Source organism: Culex pipiens, unplaced genomic scaffold (genome assembly GCF_016801865.2).
Source record: "Culex pipiens pallens isolate TS unplaced genomic scaffold, TS_CPP_V2 Cpp_Un0233, whole genome shotgun sequence".
NCBI lineage: Eukaryota > Metazoa > Arthropoda > Insecta > Diptera > Culicidae > Culex > Culex pipiens.
In genome coordinates, this window is record NW_026293050.1 from 208 (window position 1) to 11,310 (window position 11,103).

General features: G+C 38.8%; 1 protein-coding gene across 1 annotated transcript; it reads left to right on the plus strand.

The window, feature by feature from the left end:
- Positions 1–2,922: 2,922 nt before the first annotated feature.
- On the plus strand, positions 2,923–4,120 carry LOC128093807 (ras-related protein Rab-1A-like; the record flags this gene model as incomplete). The annotated part of the gene is made up of 1 exon (XM_052711593.1): positions 2,923–4,120. A coding segment is annotated over one exon (398 nt), but the record flags the coding sequence as incomplete, so codon positions are not given.
- Between the last annotated feature and the right edge of the window lie 6,983 nt (positions 4,121–11,103).

Sequence of the window (11,103 nt, forward strand, 5' to 3'; positions counted from 1 at the left end):
TATGAACTATGTGGAGCACTTATGGATGTTCTGGGTCCTCCAAAGTGTCCTGGAATACAGTGCTTAGAGTCTACCGCAGTAGTAACACAATTCTACAAAATCATATTGTTATGGCGGTAATTTTCAAGATCTGTTTAAAAGTGTACTCTTTCGAGGTCCCGGAAGATCCCAAAAGTGCTACACAAGTGCATAGTATTGCCAAACTTGTTAGAATAATATATTACATTCATATTCTTACAAAATCCAAAGTTTCGATTATTCGAAGTTCGATTACCGAAGGTTTATACGGGACTTAGGATAATCAAATCACGAACAAAACAATTTTAACATCAAATTCGAGTTCTGCGACCTCAAAAATCAAATCAAATTATTCGCTCTACAGCATTGCCTTGGCGTTCTCGATAGCGAGATTCCTACTCGACACTAAGTGTCCGAAGGCTTGATTGTTGAGGCAATTGCAAACCTCTTTCTACACCTTAGCTTCTATCCACCCAGGGATTTAAACTGACGACCTTTGGATTGTTAGGCCATCTGCCTGCCAGCGACTCGAACCCAGGCCGACTGGGTGTGAGGCAACCACGCTTACCCCTACACCACTGGTCCCGGCCTCTTTTTAGGCAAATTTGAATACAGTACTTGTTCGGTAACTGGGCTGAGAACGTAGCCCAGTCACCGAATGCTGCTCGCTAACTGGGCTAAACGAAAAATAACGAGGGGACCACCGATGCATAATATTTTAATGATGAAATATAAAAATAAAAGTTACTCAAATTTATTGACAATGCTAACTTTTCATATTTCTTTAACTGTGACTTGAAATTAAAGAAAAATTGAAAAAAGTTTTTTTCTTTATTTAACAGGTTTTTGGCAACCCTCGATCATTTCGGTTTGTTTTGGTTTTTTTGATGTTTGTCTGCCTTTTAACTGGGCTACGGCCCAGTTATCAAGCGCCTAGTTAAAAAGCAGCCCAGTTAAACAACGCCCAGTTACTGTAGTTGAATGTCTATTAAATTATAAAAGTTTTTTTTATATTTCATCATCGCCATTTGGTCGCAATCTTGAATCTAAAATTTTTAGATCACTTTAGCGTAGGTTAGGAGTAAAAGATAAAGCGGAAAAAGCACATCGGAAGGAATCGGTCAAGAAAAATTCAAATGGGCGGCGTTCTCTCTCTTTTGTTCTGCTGTTCGTAAAGTAATTTCTTGACCCCTTTTCTTGGGAGGTGCGTATTGGCCCTAAGACAACAAAAAAAATAAATCATTTTTGTGATTCGATTATCCGAAGTGATTTTTTTTTTTCAAGGACTTCGGATAATCTTGTCTGTACTGTATAGAGGAATTCCAACTGAAAAAAGTGTATTTGAAGAGCTTGACGCGGTTTTCAACAATGTTCTCAAACTAGGGGATGTATACCTATTCCACAGACAACAGACGTTTTGGTTCGATCAACACCTTGTGTAAAAGCTTGCAACGGTTTTATTAAGAATGGCAAACCGTTTGTGGCGCTGCCGTCGCAGAGGAGATTTGACATCTTTCCCGCGCTGCTCTCAAGTGTAAACAACAACATTCAAAAGCACGTAGTTGGGCGCATTCTCATTCTCATCAAAATTTTCATGCCTCTTTTTCGTCGAGAAAATTGATGTGTAGAATAAAAATAGAAATTTCGAAGGTAATTGTTTTGATAATCGCTTCAGATAAGTTTAAGTTTAATTCAAAGCAAAAAAGTCAATTTATAAAAAATATAAAAGCTGCGGTGCACTGCAGTCTACATTCAGGCTAATTCTTGCAAGTGGCAATAGACTACGAGATGGCGTTAGTTTATCATCCGCCATGTTTTTAAACACGATTTTCAAATTATTTTGTTCACGTTTGCTCCTGCTCATGTTTGCTCAAACATTTTATGAGCGAAAATGGTCATCGCTCGCGCTCGCGCTCATTTTTTGCTCATTTAGCAAAATGAGCAGTCTTTTTATACATGTAATGGGTATGCAATAATTAAAAATCATTAAATCATTTTTTTAATTTACAAAAATTGGTTGCCTTCTTGTTAACAGCTTATTTAAGACCTGAAAATGCCATTTCTTGAAATTTTAGTCTAAATTAGAAAGTTGAAATGGTCTGAAGTGTCTGAAATTCTAAGCAAATGTGTCTTGACTGCAAATCAGCAATTTTCATTGATTGGGAATTTATTTAAAACTAGTATTTTTAATTATCAAACTCTGAAAAATTACTAAGCTGACAACATAAGATGAGTACATGTAAATTGGCCTGTGCGAGATTCATCAACAATACTAAAAATCTACCTACTTTGCTAATGAGCGCTCATTGAGCGCGAGCGCATGCGATGAGCAGGAGCGAGCACGAGCTACCTGTTAAGTCCCCATGCTTATGAATTCGCAACCCTGATTTTGAGGCACAATTTCTCATCACTATCTTTTCACTTGCGCTAACGTTTTCACAGCGCTCTAGATATGAAATTGCTTCCAACTATCGGCAACATGTTCTTTTGAACGTTGTGTTGCCACTCACTTGAAAAATTATCCCGAAACATGTAATCAATGAGCAAGCGCTATCGAAAAAACAAACGCACTGAGTCACTTGACGTTTACCTATTCTAATCGAAGGCTGACGAAACCGAAAAGCGAAGGCAAATAAAGAACAAAGCCTGGCCACCAACACCACCAGCAAGAGTGAGCCAGTGATGCCAGGAAAATTTCTTTATAAATGCCACTTTTCATGTGTGTTCGCCAAAAATTTCGTCACAAATGGCAGCACAAAGCAGACCCAAAAGAGCGCTGGAAGAAAAAAGAACTCTGTCGAAAAATTGAAAAGTGGGCGGGGCCAAGTGCATTCTCATCAGATTAGAATACACCTGGGATTTTTTTTTTCCAAGTGCTTGTAAAAGGAATAGAATAACTTTTAGTAAAAGTCAAATTAAACAGAAATGTTCACAAAAAGTTGCTCTACTGGTTGGTGTACTTGGTTCTAGTAAATTTCAAGGAAAACTCCAGATATCCAGTATCATTTAGACACGACCGCTTGGAAGGCTGGGAATGGGTATATTTCCCCTATAGCTACAAACTCGATAGTGATGGTTCTTTTCCCACCCCCTCTCACTTTTCGCAGGAATACGCGAACCAGCTCGGCATCCCGTTCCTGGAGACGTCCGCGAAGAACGCCACCAATGTGGAGCAAGCATTCATGACGATGGCGGCGGAGATCAAGAACCGCGTCGGACCCCCCTCGAGCGCAGCGGAAGCGCCCAGCGCCGTCAAGATCGACAAGAGCCGCAACGTCGAGGCCAAGGGCGGCTGCTGCTGAACAGCTGGTTGTGCCCCAGGAGACGCAGGAGGAGGTGGTGGTCAGACGGTGGCGGAGGCGGTTGGAGGACGTTGGCAGCCCCCACAAAGGAATGGAAAGCAAACAGAAGCAGACCGGTTTGGTCTGCGCTCCGGTTTATTGATATATATATTGATTATGATTTTTGTGTCTTGTACATTTCCCCTTCTTGAAATAAAGATGAAACAAGTGCGCGTGTTTTTGCCGCCGCAGCAAGAATAATAAAAAAAGAAACAATTGATTAAACAAAACAACAACACAAGAGGGCTTCAGCTTCTTCCTCTCTAAGCTAATTACTACTACTATTATATTATTCAAACACACACACACACACAGACACCTCTCAGCAAACACAACAACATTGATGATCTTCACTGTCCAAAGCGAGAGGGGCCGATTTAACAAATTTAATTAGAGAAAAACATCAAAAGTAATAACCAGTTTAGTATGATTTAACCAGCAGTAATAGAACAGAAAGACATGCGTGCCGAGCGAATTAGTGAAGAAGTAAAACAATGGGAGGTGAAAATAAAGAAAAAAGAACGCTAGCATAAGGAGAAACATATTATTCATTAGAGGAAATACTTTTACTAGAGAGAACCAACCAAGAGAAAGAAAAGAAGTAAAAACAAATGATTAGAACATTAACAAATGGTGAAGCAAAGTCTTGAAGCTGTTTGGAGGCATTACCAGCAGAAAAAAAATTATATACAATTTAGGCACGCAATTAAACGCGCGAAAGCATGGTAAATGAATTCAACAATAAACTTTGTTAAACTGCAGATTTGTTGTCCCATTTTTCATTTTTGGCTCCAGCGACACAACGTTGGTTTCGATTCCGCCGGCCGCTGATGTCCTCCGCTGTCCGCTGTCTTCGAACTGCGCCCCCCAATTTTTCAAAATACCTTAATCTGCAAAATATACTACAAAGAAATCCTAAACAACACCTTTTGAAAAAGAAAACCGGTGATGCATGAAATCGCGAAATTCCACTAGTAATAGCGAAAAACAAAACATTAGTTCGTCCTCTTAAACACTTTTTAATAAAGGTAATAAAAAAATAACACTAGCTTTTTGTCTGTGAGAAATTAAAAAAAATAATGAAAAAAAAACATCAATTACAAGAGCCAACAGTTTCTAAGATCTTCAAACAAAAAAGAATTTTAGTTTTATTCGTACCACAAACAAGGCGTCTTTTCCGTGTCTACACTATTTTAGTTGAATGAGAGAAAGATTATATCGGAACATGTATTTATACGTTTAAACTAAATAAAGCAACAAAGCAAGAAAAAACAAGCGAGCTAGAAGGCTTGAATTTGCTGATATTTCATTCGTTCACTTTGGCATTTTCCAACCCATTTTCATTCTCTTTCATTCAATCGTTAAAATTTAGAGCTAAAGCAAAATGAAGCAAGAAAATAAAAATGTGATTCGCAACAGATTATGTTTTCCCCACTAGAATTACAAGCAAGTTTAAAAATCGGTTACACTTTTCATCACCACCATCCACAATTTTCAAAATGAAAAGCACCAAACCGCGCAATGCGCGAAGAGAAGAAAAAACGAACCGAAACCACGATAATATTGATTGATTTGAACGATTTTGGGCCGACTGGATGGATTCGTAAGAGGTGAACAACATTCAAGCAAAAAATGTGGAAAACGATTTCCGCAGAGGAATACCAGCAAAGGACGGAAAAACTCGTAAATAAAAAAAGTTGAAAATTATGTAAAACTTTCCGTGTGTGTGTTTCTCTGATTGAAGAATCTCGAATGGCCCTTGAAAAAATCGCTTTTTTTTCGAAAATGTGCATCCTTTGATGTCAAGGGCTGCCTGATTTCATTTCAGCTTCTTAATGCTTAATTTCAATGAAAAATCCCCCCAACATTTCCACAAAAAAAAGTTTTTTTAAGCGCAGACAATCGCCATGAAATTGAGGCGAGGGACTCGAATAATTAATTTTAATTGTATTTGTAATTTTATTTTTTTTTTTTTTTTTTTTTTTTTGGGAGGGTGATCCAGCCGCACATCGTTGATGTTGAAACCTCTAAACTGGGCCCTCGTCCTGTCACGTTCGTCAGTAGTCTTGTCGTACACTACAACTAGAATCAGATCTGCCAATGAATTAGTACACTTCGACCAAATAAACACTGACGCTGTATGGATCTGACTCTAGAATAAATGCACAGTTGTGTGTTATTCATAAGTCCAACTTATTCAATTATTCATTTAAGTCCAAATATTCATTTGCTAACTACTTTGGATCGAAAATCTAAATTTTAATCTAAAATCCTCTAAACTTAATGTTCAAAAGTAAACGTTCCTTTAACCGTTGTAGTACTACTTCTATCAAAAACAATAAAAAATTATGAACTGATATACAAATAGGATAGAAATCGCGGTTTGAAAAAGAAATGACAATTTACGTCAAAAGATCCGTAGTTCCTCGATTCGCAACAATGGTCGATACAGCCATAATCCGAAAACCGTTAGTTCAACAGGTCAACGAATTTTGTCCGATATCATTACATTATTGATTGATCGAGACTCTATGGACAATTTGACATAAAAGAATGCCTAGTATTCTACATCAATCAAAGTTTATTGACAGCATTACTCTAACTTAACAATTGCAACTAAATTTATCATCAAATAGATATGGAAAGCATACAGATTTATTTAAATGCTAATGCTAAGCATCAAATCAATTGTACAATCCTGAAGTCCCAACCTAAATCCCATATTGTGATAGTGAAAAAGTCACAGAAGCAGCGGTGTCTTGTGCAATTGTGATATTTTCACTATCGGAGAACTTCCTAGTTCACGAAGACAGCTTAACGGTCAACGCTTAAGCCCTGGGGCTGCGACAAAGCGAGTTCTCGTAGCATGAAGTGGTGTCCATAGTGCTTATAAAAAAGAATGTATACCCAAATTTTAACTAATGCACTAGGATCAAATCATGCCCCTTGACTTTACAAGGCCCAGGGAAAATAACGTCATTCCGGCGAGAGTCATATTCAGATTACCAAGTCCGCGCCCTAACCCACTCGGCTATCCCGCCGCTTAATTGTATTTGTAATTTTATTGAAACGATATCCTGTTAGTTTACACTGTATATCAGGGCAAGGAGGAAATGTTTCTTTAATTTTTCATCTGAGTATCTGAGTACACAAATTCTTAATTTTTGAACTTTAGATTTAAACCGAGCCACGTAGCCCAGTGGTAACGCTTCCGCCTCGTAAGCGGTAGATCGGGGTTCAAATCCCGGCTCGGATCAACACAACTGGTGATCTTTTCCCTTCTGGATTCGATTGCTTAGTAAAGGGAAGGTAGTGTATCGTCACAAACTGGACTTTATCAAGACATCTTAGGAACCTATGGAATGTTAACATTAACCTTAACATGTTAACATTAAGTTGACTAATAAACTCTCACTGAATCCGCTTTGTAAATGCCGGCCCCGATACTCTTCACGGGTGTTCCCCTCAGGAACAGGGAAAGATTTATTTTACTTTAGATTTAAACATTTTCTAATTATATTTTTTTTAAATTTTGAATTATTTTTTTTTTAATAACAGAATACACCGGCCAACAAAATTTCTGCGCAGGCTCAACTCGAGGGGAAGCATGAAGTTTAGTGCTGTTCGCTACTCCCACATATTGCATGCAATTTTTGCTTGTATGCAACAGCGACGAACCGCCCTAATTCTCCATACAAACTTTGGAGAAAAACCATTCGGCCCTGTCTAAATATTTTTGAAAAATTCAAAGTGCACGTGTTTCTGGGGACCCCAAACTTCATGCTTCCCCTCGAGTTGAGCCTGCGCAGTCATTTATGTCAAATATGTGTGATATTTGAGTTTTTTTTTTAATTTTTAAATTATTGAAATTTTGATCTCTATTTTTTAATGTTTTCAATTCATATTATTAAATTTATTAAATCTGCAATTTTTTGCTTTCAAATTTCTTCATTTTAAAATTTTCGAATTTTCAAATCTCAAAATTTGAGCATGAGCATGGTTGACTGCCAAATTAGTTGCTACTCCATTATTTATAGATCAGCTGTACTGCCGTTCTACGCATAATTGTCCCATGTTCAAAAAAGTGCAACTGATAAAAACGCGATTGAAATTTTTCGATCGATTTCTGTGTTTCTACGCATAATTGTCACGTGGGTTCTTATTCGTCCTTTGTGTCCGCAAACGCCCCAGTTAGTAGTTTATCACTCTTAATTATGACCCTCTTGTTATACAGTATGTAAACAAGACTCAATGCTTCGTATAACTAATGATTTCGTGAGAGAAAATACTTGGTGGGACAATTATGCGTAGAAGTGTAACGATGGGACAAACAGACTTGGTGTTGTTTTTGATGAGTTTCCGAACAAAGTACTAGATTTTATGAGTTTTTCGAAAAGTATACGACAAACTAAACTTAAAAATGTCAAAAGGTCAAAATCGTAAAAAAATGACATGGGACAATTATGCTTAGAACGGCAGTGTAGAACAAAGAAACAAAACTAAGCAGTGGGAGCCAATCATGCCTTTCGATCGACGATGATATATAAAGGAGCAAGAGTTATTAAGCACTTTCAATGACTTTAACATTATACATTCCACGACGCCGTGCCTTCCAATCAACGATGATATAGGAAGGATTTCTTAAATAAACAAAACAATCAGGATTAAAAAACGCACAAAAAAAGACAAATGTTCTCGTAAAAAACAAACGCAAAATAAACCCAAGCACTTTATTATTACTTTAATACTCAACCGACGGCGTGCTATCCCTCCCCACTGCCTGCAAACATGTCACTGCACGTCAAACACTAGGCGTCTGTGCGCTCTCACTGCGGTCACTAAACTCTTTTCAAACCTCAAAATGTTAGAATTTTAAATATTCAATTGACGATTTACTGTTGTTGTTGTTGTTTTATTATAGAGGTTTTACACTCCAAGTTTATTCGCCTCTTGAAAAAAAGATTTACTCTTAACTTAGTTTTTTTATATTTGAAGATTTGAATTGCTGAGTTTCCGTTTTTAATTTTTTATTTTCTAAGTTTTCAGTTTTCGATGTTTGAAAAGTTCTGAATTATTATTTTTTTGTCGCCAGAAAATTCAATAATTATTGTTATGGCTTTTGTTGACTAGGCAATTCTGAATTTTTAACATTATTATATCGAATACGAAGTTAGTTTCAATCGCATTCAAATAAGCGAATCCAAATTATTAGATTTTTTTATCGAGACATATTGCAAAAAGCACCGCGAGAAGAAATTTCAAACACCCCCTTTGCTATTTTTGATCCTAAAAGTACATCTGGATATATGTAAAATGCTTCTACAAACAGCATGTGGAAAACCGTTTTATGTAATTCCCTACCCCTTTCCCTATCATTCTCGAATGACGAAACGGTCTACTTTTATCTACCAAAAATACTTTTCAACAATCAAATGGGAGCTGGATAGTTGAACTTTTCAGAACTTGTATTGCAAAGTAAAACTTTTCAATATTGTTTTAATTTGGACGGTGAATTAACTAAACAAATGGACATTTGACATGTATGCAATCCAAAGAATGTTTTTCGGAATCGCAAAAAAAATCTATGCAGCTCGTTGCAAATCGTGATTTTTCAGCACTCGTCTTATCCGTCGTACGACTGATGCTGATACTGATCTTCTTTTTGCAACTTGTTCTATAAACTAGTATCTTGATTGATGCATTCTGAATCAAGATTTAAATGTTTTTCTAAAATATTTACCATATGATACTTTTCAGAGAGCCTTACGGGATTGTATGTTTGGGAAAACACATAAGTTTGTTGCTTTCACTATGCTTTTTATTACAATACTCTGCTATTCCAATGCCTTCCATGTTCTTTCTAGAGTGACTTGTTTAAAACGTGTTGAGTATAGATTGTTTGCTTATTCTTAAATATTCTGCAGCATCATAAAAACGGAGTAGATTTTCTTGTAAACCTGCAAAGAAGTATGTTTTTAGTTCAACTTTAAATTTGCTATTGTATCATAGCAACAACCATAACAAACAGGTTCATATTTAACGGCAGTAGGCCACCGTACGTCAGCAGGGAGGCCTGTTGGGCTTTGCTGAGCATTACTGCAACGGTTTTCTGATCTGCAGTACGCATGCCATGCCAGGTTACATCGTAGATCATGTCCTGGAACTGGTCATTCTTCATTTCGATCAGTAGTTTTCGATTTCACGAGCTACACTTTTGCAACATTGAACATCAACACGATCACCAACACAAACAAACTAAACGCACTTCGTAACTTCGTGCGTACTTTGGAGCTCGACTTCGTCTTTCTGCAGGAGGTGCAGAACGAGCAGCTGTACATCCCTGGCTATAACGTAGTCTGTAATGTAGACCACACAAGGAGAGGAACTGCAATTGCATTGAGAGATCACATTGCCTTCTCCAATGTCGAAAAAAGTCTTGATGGTCGTCTAACAGCGCTAAGAGTTCACAATACTACTCTCTGTTGTGTTTACGCTCCTTCGGGTAGTGCTCTTCGGCTGGAACGAGAACGCTTTTTCAACCACACGTTGGCATACTACTTAAGGCACCGCACCGAACACATGATACTCGCTGGGGACTTTAACTGTGTGTTGCGGCAATGCGACGCTACTGGTTCCAACACAAGCCCTGCTCTTACGAACACCGTGCAGCAGTTGCAGCTTCGTGATGTATGGGTGGCGCTGCGACCGAACGTATCTGGGCATACCTACATCACACACAATTCTTCATCTCGCCTCGACCGTGTGTATGTCAGCGCCGGCCTGTGTGGTCACCTTCGGGCAGCAGATACACATGTGTGCTCGTTCTCGGATCATCAGGCTGTGTCTGTGAGAATTTGCCTTCCCCACCTCGGCAGACCCCCCGGCAGCGGTTTCTGGTCTCTAAGACCTCACGTTCTATCAGCTGATCACATTGAAGAGTTCCAATACCGATGGCAGTTCTGGACTCGCGAACGGCGAAATTTCTCATCGTGGATGGCGTGGTGGCTGACGTATGCGAAGCCTAAAATAAAATCTTTTTTTCGTTGGAAGTCGAAATTGCTGTATGACGATTTCCATCGTGAACATCAACGACTCTACGCTCAGCTACGGCTCGCGTACGATGGTTACTACTTGAACCCGAACATGCTTTCTACAATTAACCGTCTGAAAGGGGAGCTGCTCAAATTGCAGCGGGATTTCTCCCATTTTTTCACGCGCGTCAACGAGACACACGTGGCCGGAGAGCCACTCTCAACGTTTCAGCTAGGAGAACGAAGGCGGAAGAAGAACACAATTACTCATCTACAGAGCGATACGGGAGAGAGACTGACCTCTCCTGATACCATCAACCAGCAGCTGCAACAGTACTTCACCGAATTGTACGGGCCTGGCGTTGCAGAGGAAGATGCGGGGGACGCATTTCACTGTGAGCGCGTGATTCCGGAGCAAGACCAAGGGAACACCGGTATCATGAGTGATATCACCACTGCCGAGATCTACTCGGCCATCAAGACAAGCGCGCCTAAAAAATCTCCGGGCTCTGATGGTTTGCCGAGAGAGTTTTATCTCCGTACTTTCGACGTGATTCATCGTGAACTAAACCTGGTGCTGAATGAAGCTCTCGCTACCAACTTTCCTCCCGACTTCGTGGACGGCGTAATAGTGCTCGTTAAGAAAAAAAACAGCGACGATACAGCAAAATCGTATAGACCCATATCTCTCCTCAACTTCGACTACAAAATTC